This window comes from Manacus candei, unplaced genomic scaffold, assembly GCF_025592945.1.
Source record: "Manacus candei isolate 608988 ecotype Guabito, Panama unplaced genomic scaffold, ASM2559294v1 h1tg000028l, whole genome shotgun sequence".
NCBI lineage: Eukaryota > Metazoa > Chordata > Aves > Passeriformes > Pipridae > Manacus > Manacus candei.
Genome location: NW_026138076.1, coordinates 28,600,881 through 28,615,981, shown reverse-complemented (window position 1 = coordinate 28,615,981; position 15,101 = coordinate 28,600,881). Strand labels below are relative to the sequence as shown.

General features: G+C 45.8%; 1 protein-coding gene across 1 annotated transcript; it reads left to right on the top strand.

Moving 5' to 3' along the window:
• Positions 1 to 286: 286 nt before the first annotated feature.
• On the top strand, positions 287 to 14,018 carry SRP72 (signal recognition particle 72). Its single transcript, XM_051790693.1, has 19 exons — positions 287 to 448; positions 1,427 to 1,547; positions 3,260 to 3,383; positions 4,145 to 4,288; positions 5,052 to 5,163; positions 6,221 to 6,252; positions 6,799 to 6,923; positions 7,018 to 7,075; positions 7,254 to 7,385; positions 7,779 to 7,907; positions 8,409 to 8,481; positions 9,055 to 9,119; positions 10,092 to 10,187; positions 10,652 to 10,755; positions 11,353 to 11,430; positions 12,076 to 12,213; positions 12,460 to 12,497; positions 12,805 to 12,964; positions 13,765 to 14,018. Exons 1-19 carry the CDS (start codon positions 343 to 345, stop codon positions 13,937 to 13,939), a joined length of 2,010 nt encoding a protein of 669 aa, XP_051646653.1. The 5' UTR covers positions 287 to 342; the 3' UTR covers positions 13,940 to 14,018.
• The last annotated feature ends 1,083 nt before the right edge of the window (positions 14,019 to 15,101 follow it).

The following is a 15,101-nucleotide window of genomic DNA, read 5'->3' as shown; positions in this document are numbered from 1 at the left end:
GCTCTCCAGCCTGTCGTTCCCTAATCTGTCCGTACATTCAGGGTCGCCCTGTCCCAGCTGCAGAATCCGGCACTTGCCCTCCTTGTTGAACTTCACGCTCGCGATGTTGCACGGAAGAGCAGGAAGCGAACATCACTCCCGTGCACCAGCTCGGCGGGTCAACCCCTCGGTGCCCACTGCCCGCCGCTGGGCGGGAGGCGGGCGGGCTGAGGGCGGCGGGGGGCGGGGCTGGGGGCGGGGCTGTCAGGAGGTGACGCGCGGCGGGGGGCGGGGCCCCGCTCGGCTGTTCCGGTTCCGGCGCAGCCCCCGCCCCCGCGACGTGTGTCTAGTCCCGGTCCCAAGATGGCGGCGGCAGCGGGGCCGGCGGCGGCGGCAGGGCTGTGGAGCGAGGTGAACCGCTGCGGGCAGAACGGCGACTTCGCCCGCGCCCTCAAGTCCGTCAACAAGAGTGAGTGCGGGCGGTAGTACCGCCCTGCGGATCGCCGGTCCCTGCCGGGGCGGGCTTGGCCTGGTGCAGGGGCGCTGTCGTGTGGCGGGGAACGAGGGCTGTCCGTCCGTAGGCTTCGTGCCGGGAGCAGGGCAGCGGGCAAAGGCCCCAGCGGGTCCGACTGTGCTGGGGAAGAGGCGAGATGGGCAGCCGTGACCAGCAGGTGCTTCTGTTGCATCGCATGCATCCCTTGGTGTGATCCAAAGCCTCGGAGCTGCTCGTGGGGTTTCCTTCTGTTTTGATCGTGGGGGAAAGGAGTGCTTTTCCCCTGGGAACTGGAGGAGTGGTGTACTTATGGACTGACTGGCTTGGGAGCGATAACTTGCTTGGGGCTGAGAGTCCACGTTGGGTTGTGGTTTTTTGATGGTTTGGCATCCAAAATGGGATTGCTATATAAGGCATGTAATGGTTAAAAGTTCTGTCTTTGCTGCTTGTGCAGAGTAGGGACTCCTCTCCTCTCCTGGCAGAGCTGGGATCACATGAAAAAATCAAATAGCAAAACCTGTGTCTCTCTCCTAGTTCTACTTCCCTGTTTACCAGTGGCAGAAAGTGTTAGTGTGTAAAGTGACTCCCTATCTAGAGCCACACTGTTCTTCTGTACTAGCTGTTGTCCTTCCTCAGTATGCTTTACGTGGCACTCAGGCCTTGGCACTGTGTTCTCTGCCTGAAAGTGAAATGCCAGTGAAAGGTTTGTCCAGGTGTTTGTCCAGCTCCTTTGGTGCAGCTCTGTTCCAGACATGTTAGCACAGTGGTTACTTAGGGTAATTCCAGTATTTATGCTCAATTCTTTTATGAACCAAAGTAAGCCATGCCTTTTAAATTGTCATGACCGCTCTCTGGGGTGGGTTTTTGCACCTATAACAACACGTGGCTCTTACAAAGCCTTGGTGTGTTTTATAGTGAGTTGGATCATTGTATTGAAACTGATTTCCCCTGCAGTACTGCAGATCAGCAAAGACGACGTGACTGCCCTTCAGTGTAAAGTAGTGTGTCTTATCCAGAATGGGAACTTCAAGGAAGCTCTCAGCATAATCAATACCCACACTAAAGTGTTAACCAGGTGAGTTGTGTTTTGCTGTGTTCTACAAAATATGAAACCCTAAGTCCTTGAGAAGCTGCTGCAGCTTCAGTGGAGGGGACTGATAAGGCAGCAAAATAAAGTGCAGAGACATTGGGATTGGTCTTCTCAGTGAAACTCTGGTTTTTTATGGGTCTGGGTGAGTTTGAGGCAGTCTAACATCTTGCTCTCATTATTGAAGGGACTGTCCCTGATGTACCTCTCAACCACCTCCATGTGCTGATGCTGCCTGTTGGTGTGGCTGAGTATCACAGCTGATACAAGGGAAGGGGACAGATCTCAGTGGGAGTGAGGAGAGAAGGGAAAAACCTTTGCCAGTGGCAGCGAACTGTTGGCTTTGCTTGGCTATCTCACCATACTGCTCCTTGGTGTCCTTTTCTTTGCCAGCCTGAAGGTACTGCCTCAGCCTTTGTGGTGGTGCCAGCCCTTTGTGCATCCTCTCAAAATCAGGACCTTGGAGACAAGTCTGAGGACAAGTCAAGCTTCTCATTTGAGTCATTAAGAAGACTGATTTCCTTCCTAATAAGGATGCTCTTTATGCAACAAGTAGGATGCAAATTTCTACCCAAGAACTGCCTGGCAGCAAAATTTTTGTATTTCAGATACTGCTTTTATTAAGGAACTTCCCAGAAAAGTGTGTTGAAGTATCACTGTGATGAAATATGCCATCATTTATGTTCACATCTGAATAATTACCTTATTCACTAATTCCTTCTTTCCTGGGACAAAAGGGGTTTAATTCAAGTTTTTTAGCTTAATTTTTAATTATATGGTAAGGAGGAGGAATATTTTCTTTAAATCCAACTGGCTTCAGAGTTTTTCCTATAATTTCTTTAGCCTCATTCTGCTATGTGTCTGTCTCTGTCCTGCAGAGCAGGAAAGTGGTGGTTCTTTCTCTGTCTTGAAGTTGTCCCGTCCTGTGCTGAGGGTGGCCCACTGCTTTTCTTTAATTCTGAATGCCATTACTTTGTTTTCAAACTTCCTTAATACTCAGTTGAATCGAGATAATTTTAAATAGGCAAAGAAAAGCTGATAGCAAATGGCCCCAGGCATGAACTAAAGGAATCACTAATTAACTTTCCTTTGGCTTTTTTGGGAATGCTTCCCTGCTGGTGTGAGCTTGCTTTGAAGCCCATTTTATGTTAGCAAACCTTTTTGCTGCAGTTCTGCTGCGCTGATGTTTCAGAATAGGTTAATGTTATGTTTGTCTTCATATCAGTCTGTAAGAGAGATTTGTATTTTATACCTTTTCCTTCCTCTCTCTGTGTGAGTAAATTGTCTTTAAAAATTTGCAGTAACAACCTTTTGTTGTAATGATACACCTTCTCCTTAAGAAAGAGTCATGGAATGAGGTTTGGTATTGTTCCACCTTTTAAGCATTTAATTAGCATAATCAGTAGGAGGTGGGGGCGGAGAGGATTTGGAATGCTGTTTGTCTGGAGACGCCATTAAAAAGGAACCTCTTTTTAGGTGAAGTTTTGATATGCTTTCTCTGTTGAACACAAAGTAGGTTTAAGGTACTTTCAGTGCTCAACGGATACATAATTCAGTAATCTGGGATCATGTGTTTGGATTTTGGGTTACGTAGCAGTCTGAGACTAATTAGGGCTGATTAAACAAGTGTGCTTATGTGGGTGAATGCTTTTGAATGCAAACTACAGTGCATGCTGTCAGCCTTTGTCTTGTCCTTGCAGTGACATTATTGCCTTTGAGAAGGCCTACTGTGAATACAGGTTGAATCGTATTGAAAGTGCTCTCAAGACCATTCAGAGTGCCAGTCAGCAGACAGACAAGCTGAAGGAGCTTTATGGACAAGTGGTAATTACAAGCTTTCCTTCCTGGTGGGAGTTTCATATGCTGGATGCCTTGTCCCTCCTCTAATGGGGGGCAAGTATGGGGACAGAATTTCCTTCTCTGCCTTGAAGGTAAGGGCAGGTACAGTTCCAACTGCTCAAACTTCTGTGGAGCTTCAGGTGGCTTTGCTGGAGGGAGACTCATCGTTTTATCCCCACTAAACCAAAGCGATTTGTGACTCCCACTCCCTTCCTGGGTCTGGCCTGGTATTAGCCATATGGCTGAGGATGGAAGAGATCTGATGGGATTTGTTTGTGGTTGAGCTGTTTGTCCAGGAATGGTTTGTGGGACCTGACATCTCGGGCATTAAAAGTGAAGCAGGAAAGAAGTTATGTTGTTTTCTCTCATTTCTCCCCGGTTGATCAGAACAGTTTTGTGAAGAATTCTCTCAGCTGCATGAAAGACCATTCATTTAATTTCTTTCTTAGAGAGGCGATCTAATTTGGAAGAAGGCTGTTTGAGGACAAAACTGTGTAAACTGCTGCTTTTAAAGAAGCTGTTTTAGGAGTAAGAGCTGTGTCATTTTTTGCAGGTATCTGGTGTCATTGCTTGAGTCCTTGCAAATATAATCTATATAGTTTGCCCTTAAAGGTAGATGCAATATTAGTCATGTTCAGCATATGATGCTCTGCTGCCCCTGTCCATGGGGAGGGAGGAAGGAGGCTGTAGTTACCAGCATGCCCAGGAAAATACTGTTCTGAATGCTAATCCCTTCCCTTTCACAGTTGTACAGACTGGAGCGTTACGATGATTGTCTGGCTGCATACAGGGATCTCATCCGCAACTCCCAGGATGAGTATGAGGAAGAGAGAAAAACCAACCTCTCTGCTGTTGTGGCAGCACAAAGCACATGGGAGAAGGTGGTGCCAGTAAGTGAGTATGTGTGTCTATGTGTGTGAGAGTGAGAGCCAAGGAGTAAAGGATATGGAATTATAGATACTGAACAGGATAGAAATGTGTTCCTGTCTCTTAATGACTTCTGAACGTACTGAAAATCAGCTAGTGGCTTTTCCTCTATGGAGGAATAAATGCTGTTATTGATCATGAGTTATACTTCACCTTTGATCTCTAGGAGACTTGTAGATGTTACAGCAGAGCAGAAAGTAGATCTCTCTGAGCCTGCATTGGGCAGAACATCTGTGGTGACTAGCACTTTCCTCTCTCATTACCTTCTTGCCCAGGGTAAAAGCTAACTTCTTGGATCACCCAGCCATGCTTGGGAATATTTTTGTTAATGAACAGTGCAGATTGTAATGTTCACATCTGTTTGGAAATATTTGTCCTTCAAGGTGTCCATAGCGTGCTCAGCTTTCTGATCAGCACTGTAGATCCACTTTCTAACTCTGTAGAGCAGCAGTTTTGCCCTCTTGCAGCAGTCTAAGTAGTCCCCAAGTTCAGGGTGGAGTTTCCTTGCTGCCTTGTCAGTTACCTCTGACTCTGTACTATGTGAGGGAAGGTCCTTTGCACTGCGACTTACTTGCCAGGCGTGTGCCCTGTTAAAATTGCCTCTTAAATTTATTGTGCAAGGATTAATTTAAGTGTACGTGAAAACTATAATTTGTGTCTGTTGTTTGTCAAATCTGTACAGATCAGTTGGCATTTATTGAATGTTACATTTGCTTTTCATTGTAGGAGGATTTGGGCCTTCGAGAAGCTACCTACGAGCTGTGTTATAACAGTGCATGTGCATTGATTGGGCAAGGAAAGTTGAATGAAGCAATGAAAAAACTACAGAAAGCAGAAGGTAAAAACATGGTGAGGTGAGAGGGAAGGTTTGTGTGATAGGAGCAGTTGCTCTCTGTAGACGCAAATCAGAGGAAAAGAGGCTTTGGAAATTTAAAAACTGGCCAGCATCAGGATTTGTTTTAAGTTCCTGACACAACTGGTGTTTTTGTAGAAATGTTCCTCTGCATCTCTTTTCCAGAACTGTGCAGCATGTACCATCTCCTAGCTTTCTTGCAACCCCCTGATTTGTGTTCAATAACTTTGTGCAGTTTTTTAAAGTAGGAAGTAGATGTGAGTGTAATCTCTTATAAACATGAGATGTCTCATCTATTCTAACTCCTAAATTTGTTAGTATGAGTGTATATTTAAACATATGCTATAAAAATTAAAAATACTTCTTGGTATGAATTAGGTATGAAATTAATGTAAGCTGATAAATGAGCTTTTTTTGCAAAGAGGATTTTTTTCTATGGGGTGGAAGAGGGATTTTATGTGTTAAAAAAAAAAAGGTGAGGGTGGGAACTAGGAAGGACTAGTTTCTGTCTGATCTAGTTGCTCTTGCAGATAAATAGGTCAGTTCTGTCCCAGTTTTGATGAAGAACCTATATGCTTTGACAGGCGTCCTTTGGAGAGCAAACAAGCGATGTTCTGGTGAGGTATATATGAGAAAGTTAAGAAGCGACTAGTGTGGGTTCTGAAAACTAACAGAATTGCTGCCCCATAAAGGGTGATGTAATCTCAATATTGCAGGCTTGTAGCACTTAAAATAACTCCCAAGATGGTGTGCAGTTGTAGCTGAGTGATCTTTATGGAAAAGATCAGGAGCTAGGTGTAAGGAAATTTGCTCAGGAGAGAAAATGAGCATATGACTCTGCTCTCAGAAGGCATCTCTGGGAGGGACAGTATCTCATGCTCAGTCCCATCCATCATCAAACTTGCAGTCTCCTCTGTCCTTGTAGTGCTGCAGAAGTTTCAGCAATACACAAAAAAAGTTATCTATTTCTCCATGCTTCTAGCCTTTTCCCCCCCCCCCAAAGCCTTCTAAATTGTGTTTTTCAATTTGTTTTTCCTTCTAGAGCTGTGTCGCCAATCGCTGTCAGAAGACTCTGTAAGTTCTTGATGTTCTGGAGAGTGTTTGCTTTGTGCCATGTGGTCACAAAGTGCAGAGAGCCAGAGGAGAGCCAGTGCTGCTCTGCTGGGACCAGCTTATGAGGCTGGGGCAGCGATCGTGGCTGTTGCAGAAGGGTAGCAAACACTGCAAGCTGTTTGTGACTGTATTCCTTGCAGAGTTGCCTGTGCTGGTGCAGGTAGGATGGGTACAGGTTGTCTGAAAGCTCCCTGTAACCTACTCCTGCTATGGATGAACACGCTGAGTGGGTGGTGAGAAAGAGGAAATTTGTAATCAGTCACTGGTTTGAGCAAATTCAGCACACAAGAGAATTTTCAGGTTCTCACAGGAGTAGGTGAAGTTTTCTTTTCTCCCAGTTTAACCCACATATGCTTCTGTTTGTGCTGTGGCTACGACCTTCATCTGTAGTAGCTGAAGTACTTTGCTGCTAATACTGCCCAAGAACACTCATAGACATTTGCCAGCAGACAGAAGCCAGGGTAAGAGAGGTGACATAGCAGCATTTTTACTTTGATTTTTCTTCAGGATGTGACAGAGGAAGACATTGAGGCTGAGCTGGCTATTATTCATGGTCAGATGGCTTATATCATGCAACTGCAGGGTCGTACAGAGGATGCTTTACAGCTCTACAATCAAATAATCAAGTTGAAGTAAGGGGTTTTTTTAAAAACAAACGCTCAACCTCCCATCTGTAGAGAGACTGCTGTTTAATAACAGTATGCTTTCTGCTTTTCTTGTCTGCAGGCCAACAGATGTAGGACTTCTTGCTGTCATTGCAAATAACATCATCACAATTAACAAGGTATAGAATTAGCTTACTGCTTTCGATGCAGTTACTCAGCTTGCTTCTCTGCTTTTGTGGAGAGAGGGGGGATAAATGGAAAAGTTTTTTCCTAAATAGTAGTTAAATTTCAGACCCAGAGGCCTTTTATTCTTCAAGGAATATTGTGAAATCTTCTCATGATGTGCAATTTCCCTAGGACCAAAATGTCTTTGACTCAAAGAAAAAGGTGAAGCTGACCAATGCAGAGGGTGTCGAGCATAAACTCTCCAAGAAACAGCTCCAGGCGATTGAATTCAACAAAGCTTTGCTGGCAATGTACACTAACCAGGTAGGGGAAGCTGATGAGCAGTAAGTAGCTACAGATTTACTCCACAGGAGTTTGACTGGGAGATGCAGCTTTCTCTGTCAGAAGACAAGACCACTTGGTTTAGGCACATAACTGAGCAGAAAAATAAAATCATCCCTAAAAGCACAACTGGTTGACTGTTTAGTGACTTGAGTATTGCTGTAGGGAGAACTGTGTGGAGATTACTAGAAGATAAAAGCGATATGAGTGGTCTTAGATGCACCTGAAGTGCCACTAGGAGGACTTGTTCTTGGCTCTGTGTACTCGTTTCAGGGAAGTCATCACAAGCATATCTTAGGTACTGCAGGTATGTTAGCCCTGTGTTAGATGTTTGCAGAGGTTGAGATAAGTGTATTCTCTCTTCCCACTCCTCAGGCAGATCAGTGCCGCAAGCTGTCAGCAAGCCTGCAGTCGCAGAGCCCTGAGCATCTGCTCCCTGTGCTTATCCAGGCAGCCCAACTGTGTCGTGAGAAGCAGCATGCAAAGGCTGTGGCACTTCTGCAGGTAGGTTAAAAGGAAGTTTTGCCAAGCTCCATTTAAACTTGTGCTTTGTGTTCTCCTTTGCTGTTTTCCCTTAGTTTGTTTTGTTTGGTTTAAATTTCCAGGGGTATCTGACTGCTTATTTTGGTTTGGTTTAATGCTGTTGGAAGGCCTTCACACTCAACTGAACAATGCTGCTTTTAAAGGGAAATAGTTCCCTTACACCTCTGATTCTTATGCTTAGGAAGCTGTAGTACACTTCTAGGGTAAGCAGTAGTCTTTGCTGCTCTGCTTACAAGCATTTGCAACACCCTTCTTTTTGGAGGAAATGAGTGGCTTGGGACAGAAATCTGAAAGGACAGTGGCTCACTGGCACCTCTTCTGCTGTGTGCTGAAGCCTGCCTGTGCCAGAAAACTTCCCTTGGCTCTTGCCAGCTTGCCGTGACTGAGCATGAGATATGATTCACCAAAGCAACAGTCTCGTGCCCACACACAAGTTGAATTGTTCTTTCTTCTGACTCTCAGGACTTTGCAGACCAGCACCCTGCCAATGCAGCTGAGATCAAGCTGACGATGGCCCAGCTAAAAATTGCTCAAGGTATTAATTGTCCTTCTTTGTTGGGAAGTGTCTGTACATGATAATGCTAAAAGGGATGAGAAAAACAGACTTCAGGGCAATCTTTGCTGCAGTCACTGTTGTGACAGAGGTGTGGAGCAGAGGTGCTTTCAGTCAGGTAATATATATACATGGCTCTGGCAGGATAGTGCTTATAGCTTAATGGCCAGATATGCAGGCTCCACAGATCACTGCCAGAGATGCCCACAGTCTTTGTGAATAATAGGGGGCAGGAATCTCTTCTGGGGCAGGATAATCTCGGGAGCAGTGTGCGGCTCCCTAATGGTACCATTCCTGTGTACAGTCAAGCAGCACAGAGTTGCACCTGGAAGAGAAGACCCTGCTTGCAAAAGCTTGCTCCTGAACCCTTGTGGAATGTGGCAAGGGCCGAAATGTCCATTGTGTGGAGGCCTGTCCTTAACTCTGGAAAGGGGGAGATGATCTGAGAAGGGGAAATCGTTCTGTCCTCGTTGTTTACCTTTGGCTCGAAGTTCTCTGCTGGGATGAAGTATTGCCATGCCACTCAGAGTGTGTTCTTCCCTATCTCTCTTCTAGGCAGTGTCACCAAAGCCTGCATGATCCTGAGGAGCATAGAAGAACTGCAGCACAAGCCTGGTATGGTAAGCAAAACTCAGTCTAAACTGCGTGAGGTTTTTCCCTTGTAGGACAGCTTTGCACTGCCTGCTCCTTTTTGCCTCTTCCCTGTGGTTTTCACTTGACCTGAGTGTTTACAGGGATTTTGAGCCCATCTTCCTTGTGTTGGACAAAGGTGGGATTATAACTTGCATCAGGTAGCCTGAACTTAGCCAAAGAAGTACTCTGCCTGTCAGCAGGGATGCTCTCTGCCTATGTTCCCACTCCCTCATAGTCTCTGAGACCTGCATGTTGCCTGGATTTACTTGCATAACATGACTGGAGCAACTCCTTCCCTGGTATGTACTATGAAGCAGCTTTAGGACAACAGGCCTTAGGGAGAAAGTGCCATATGTTTCATCCCCACAGCATCACCCCAGACTGCATGCATATCCACATGTGGTATCCAGGAAAGCTTGATGACCTTGTAAGTGCTCGTGTGCTCAGCATAAGCATCTTGAGCAGGGGCTGACAGTTGTGGGTCTGCTCCAATTGCAAGGGCGAATGATCAAAGTAATTTGTAGGGGCAGTTAACAATAGCAGCTCCTTGCCCTGGGTCACCTCTGGTTGTGACTGGGATGTAGGCAGACAGATGGTGTCTGTATCATCTCTCATCTTTTTTCATGGCTCTTGGAATAGAGAACAAAGGAAGAAAAAGGGTTTCTAATGAAACTGTGTCCAGTGGTAAGCAGATAAAGTGGCAAGACAAGAACATTTGTTCAGTGGATGCAGTTGTAGGCTTGTACCATAGGAGAAAGATGGTAGGGATGTTTTTTGGGGAGGAACCTGGGTAGGAAGATCTGGCCTGTGTATCCTGCCTGTTACCACAGCTGTTTTTTAGGGACAGAGCAGAAAGCTCACATTGACTCTGCTTTTGGGAAATCCTATCATTTAACTGCTGACCCCAGGCTATAAACAACTTGCATGAAGATCTGTATGCTGCTCTTGAATGTTTGCAGGTGTCTGCGTTGGTGACAATGTACAGTCATGAAGAGGATATTGACAGTGCAATTGAGGTCTTCACACAGGCTATCCAGTGGTATCAGCAATTCCAGGCAAGTCAGACCAGAGAAGCTAATGTGCAAGGATGTGTCCCAGTCTTTTCTAGCTAGTCCAACTCAGGTTTTCATGTTGGTGCATAGCCCAGCAGCTATCCAGTTGGAGTTATGGAGGCCTGTGAGCTCCTGTTTTGTGAACATTTGTTTATCACTGTTACATTATTTTAGATGTTTTGCAAACAGGGAGCAGCAGCTCCTGTCACATTAGGAGAGTGGTGGCAATGGATGCCCGAATGTAGCAATCAGGGCTTCTCCCTGATGAGACAGCATGGTGGAGCAGCAAGCTGCCTTGTCCCAGGCAGTTCTGCCTCATATCCCAGAGTGCAAAGGCCGTCTATTTTCTGCATTATAGGATGCTAACTCAGTTCTCCTTGACCAGCTCTCAGGGGCATTAAAGCCAGCTAGAGCTGGGCTTCATGCTGTGATAATAAGGAACTAATTATGGCTGCTGTGTCTTTCAGCCAAAGTCTCCTGTCCATTTGTCACTGATAAGGGAAGCTGCCAACTTCAAACTAAAGCATGGCAGGAAGAAGGAAGCAATCAGCGACTTGGAAGAGCTCTGGAAGTGAGTTGGGTGGTTGCTGAGCAGCAGGTCTCAACCCAGAGTCCTCTGCAAGCTGTCTGGTGGCAGGCAGTATCTGCAACAATTTTTGTTAACTGGTAGCCATTCTTTAGAGTTGCTTCTGCACGGGGGCCTCAATGCAAAGCCATATTTTGGAAGGAGGAGAGAGAATTCATTTGATCTATAGTTGATGTTCACTTGAAAACCTGGTAGACTTGTCCCAGAGGCCTCTTGTGTACAGCAAAGATTGCTTTGGGGACTGGGATGCACAATTTTTTCTTGGATGTTTAGGTTTTAGTTTTTATTGTGCACTTGATGGGATTTTGGGGGCTAGGGGAACTGTTAACTTGCCTTTGCTACTGGGTTTTTCATCTTTCATTGGATGTTTCATGACACTGTGGGGTTGTCTGCACCTCCCTTTGTCCACACTAGTGATGTTTGGTGATGTGCTGTGGAGGAGACCACAGGCTGATATGCCTGTCCCCACAGACAGCAGCTGTGCTGCAGCAGCAAGCTCTTGCATGGTGATACCAGTCTTTGGGATCAGTAACATTGGTAACTTGGTCCTTTTCTGTTTTGTCTTTTTTTTCCCCTACAAAGGCAAAACCCAAAAGATGTGCATACTCTGGCACAGCTCATCTCTGCCTATTCCCTGGTTGACCCTGAAAAAGCTAAAGTGTATCCTTTTGATGGTGGTATCAGACCAAAGAAAGAGGTATTTGGGCACTGCTCACTTGAATTTTCAGCTGTGTGGGGACTTCAGACTCACTCTCGCCTGAAGAAAGGCAAGGAACATCTCCAGAACAGCAACATATCCAGGTCAAGTTGTCTGGAGCTACATTATTTCCCTAACTGGCTTGATTACAATGAGATCTCCGACCCCTTTTGTCTTTGGCTGCATTTTCTTTGAGAATTGATAACTTAAGACTCAGTGGAACAAAAAATAGAACACCTCCATCCTTCCGGTTGGAATCTTAAACCTGTGGTAGTAATGCAGGACTGTGCCTGATAAAATATGACTAAGGTCTCACTCACCCAAAATAGGGTTCACATACTGCGTTTGTCACATGAGCTGCATTTGGGTGAAGTTGCTCCTTCTGTCCCCATATTAAAGAGGGAAAAATAAGGCAGATGGCAATTAAGAAGCTCATCCCAACTGGTGTAAGAACCTGGTGAGAGAGACAGAACTAACCCAGTAGGCCTGTCTGGTGTCTGCATTGTTAACAGACAGAATTTATTCAAGCTGAAGTTGCCTCTTGCTGTCTGGAAAAAACCTGGGTCTTTATGCTTGCTCGTTTGCATCCCTGAACTTTTCCCTTGCAGTCTTAGCAAACACTTGCCTTCCTCAGACACCATGTCACTGAAAGTAGATGTCGATGCGCTGGAGAACTCCCATGGAGCAACCTATGTTCGGAAGAAAGCTGGGAAGCTCACTGGAGACAACCAGCAGAAGGAGCAAGGGTAAAGCAGGCTCTGGTGCATCCTTCTTTGGGGTGGCACGGGAACCACACCTGGTGTGGTGGTGGCATAGCTTCGGAAGGCACACTGGTGAAAAGGGAGCCTGTTGTTTAACTGCAAGAAGTTTCATGTAGCAGCAGACCAAGTTCTTAGAGAGATGGTTTAGCTTCTTCCAGAGCTAGTTTTCAGTTGATTTGTCTGCTCTGTCCATGCTGTGTCACAATGTCTGTTCCCCTTCTTGCTTTTCAGACAAGGGGAAGTGAAGAAGAAGAAGAAAAAAAAGAAGGGTAAGTTGCATTTCCTAGCTGTTGACATAGCACAGCTCCAGGGAGCTCTCCAGATTGTTTCTTCAAATAGCCAGCCTCCAGCTCCCCAGGAGCCAGAGCCCCCTGTTAGGACTGGGTCCCTGTGAATGCAGATCTTCATGATAGCTTATTTGGATGGGACATTTTTTTCATAGAAGTGAGAGCAACACCCTGATAGGATGATGTGGGTTGCTGGGCTCTTTGCACTGTCTGGCTACTTACATGCCTTGCATGTTCCTGACTAGTGTGTTGACCCCAGTCTCATTCCCTGACACTGGATGTTCTGCAGGAAAGCTGCCTAAGAACTACGACCCCAAGGTGACTCCTGACCCTGAGCGGTGGCTTCCAATGCGGGAGCGTTCCTACTATCGTGGACGGAAGAAGGGCAAGAAGAAGGAGCAGGTTGGCAAGGGGACTCAGGGTTCAACCACAGCTGGCTCATCTGAACTGTAAGTACCCATTTTGCAAGGCTTGATGCAGGGAATCACTCTTGGGCTGCTGGGAGGGATGGGTTTGTGCTGTTCTGCTGCGGCTCTTTCCCCACACCAACTGCAGATTGCACAAGGGAAATTGTACTTTGCTGCTTGAACCTGCTACCAGCTGCTCTCCCTATAGGTTGCTGAAAACCAAAGTGATATGATAGGCATACTTGAAGGTGCCATGGTGCAAATAAAATTCCCGTAGTCCTTTAATGTGCTTTATCTAGCTTTGATGCTAAGATGAATTTTGCATGCTTTCTCTTGAGCTATTTGCGTTCAAGTCTTTTGGCAGCTGGAGAATCATTAGCCATGATTCGAGAAAACACTGTACTTCCTTCTAAGTTGACACATTATTTGAGGTGGAATCGGGGATTACCTTTATGTATGGACGGCAAGATAGTGACACTAGCATCTGAGAGAGAAAGGATGCTGGGTTTCCACTGCCTAAGAGTGGGGGCCTGAAAGACTTCTTGTGTGTTGCATGAGCTGTCACATATTCAAAAGTTAGCCTTACTTCTGTTGTTGAGGACTTAAACTATTAGTGAACATCAACTAGAAGGTGACTGCCTTCTCTTTGAGACATGTTCCCATTATCCATCAGCCCTTCTGTATGTTGAAGCTTATTTAAGATCTTGCATGAGTGCCTTCCCATACATAATGCTATCTTATGGGGCAGCTGTATTTTTCACTGTCAGCTTCCTGCATTAGTACCACATGTTGCAGGTCGTTGTAAACCCACGTGGTCTCTCTTTCTCTTGTCTTCCCTGCAGGGATGCCAGTAGAACTGCCAGCAGCCCACCTACCTCCCCTCGGCCTGGCAGCGCCGCAGCTGTATCGGCTACAAGTAACGTCATCCCTCCCAGGCACCAAAAACCCGCTGGTGCTGCAGCCACCAAGAAGAAACAGCAGCAGAAGAAAAAGAAAGGGGCTAAAGGAGGGTGGTAAAAAGCAGGATGTGTAACCTCTCTCCTTCAGTAGGTGATGCTGGTTGCAGAATAAAGATCAAAAGAAAGTGCTGGCGAAAGACTCTTGGCATCGAGATCTCTGTCCTGCCTGTCAGTGGTCTGGGGGAAGATGGGCTGGTATAGGTGCCGTGATGCCTTTGCCCACCAAGTTCCCTTGCTCACATTTGCCCCCATCATGCCTAGGGTTGTTGCCAAACTCAAATTAGCCCCTACGAAGAAATCTGTCCAGGCTGCCAAACATTTAAGAGATGTGGGATAATCAAGTTGTTCTTGAAATGTAGTTTTACGCTCCTGCATATGTTGAATTAGGCCTTTAGCAGATTTATCTGATAATGCATCTGATGGTGTCTCATGCAAGCACTGTGTTTTATATCTTGTCCCAGTCGGTCATTGACCCGCATAGAGCACAGGCACAAAGCGTCTTGGAAAGCATCAGCGGGACTAGATCATGTAGGAGAAGATAATCTGAAGGGGGATAAGGAGAAAGCATGGCAAAATGTATGGCAGCTGACTCATTGTCCTGTTTTCTGCAAGCCAGCTGCCTTATTCTAATGGACTTGGCAAAACAAGGGGGAACACAAGGTGCTTGATTGTTCCAAGTGCACTTCTTCCTCCTTTGGGCTGGAGCATAGGTTTCCCACAGCAGAGTCTCAGGTGTTGGGTTTATAAAAATAAATAACTTGAATGGTACAGCAGCAGGTCAGCTTAAGCTGGCTGACTCTGGAGAGGGACCCAGAACAAAGAAATCCCCAAGCAATTATACCTTTGAGACTTATGCACCTGCCCTACACGTACCTTGCACTTGCCTCTTGGTCCATGGGTATTTTTGGTCTGGATCTTTAACACTTTAGTGAGGTATTTCTTTGTGTTCATGCAGGAAGGCTGTTAACAGCTCTTATATTGTGAAGTTGCAACTACTGCTGATGGTTGTTGTCTCCTTATCTTCTGTTTTGTGCTTCCGGTGCACCTGCTTGCTAGAAAAGCATGTGAAACTAGAAAAGCTGTCTTAGGATAAACGTCTTTATCAACAATGAAAAAAACAGTGTGTTATCAATATGCTTCTTATACTAAAGACAGAACAGCAATGTACCAGCTACTAGAAAAATTGCTAAGAAAACTAACTCCATTCCAGCTGAAAAGGT

Bases quoted from the DNA above. Each gene is read 5' to 3' on its own strand.
- SRP72 (XM_051790693.1), top strand. From the start codon at position 343: ATGGCGGCGGCAGCGGGGCCGGCGGCGGCGGCAGGGCTGTGGAGCGAG. The intron at 4,289-5,051 runs GTAAGTGAGTAT...TTTTCATTGTAG, and splicing joins CATGGGAGAAGGTGGTGCCA to GAGGATTTGGGCCTTCGAGA. The intron at 7,386-7,778 runs GTAGGGGAAGCT...CCCACTCCTCAG, and splicing joins TGGCAATGTACACTAACCAG to GCAGATCAGTGCCGCAAGCT.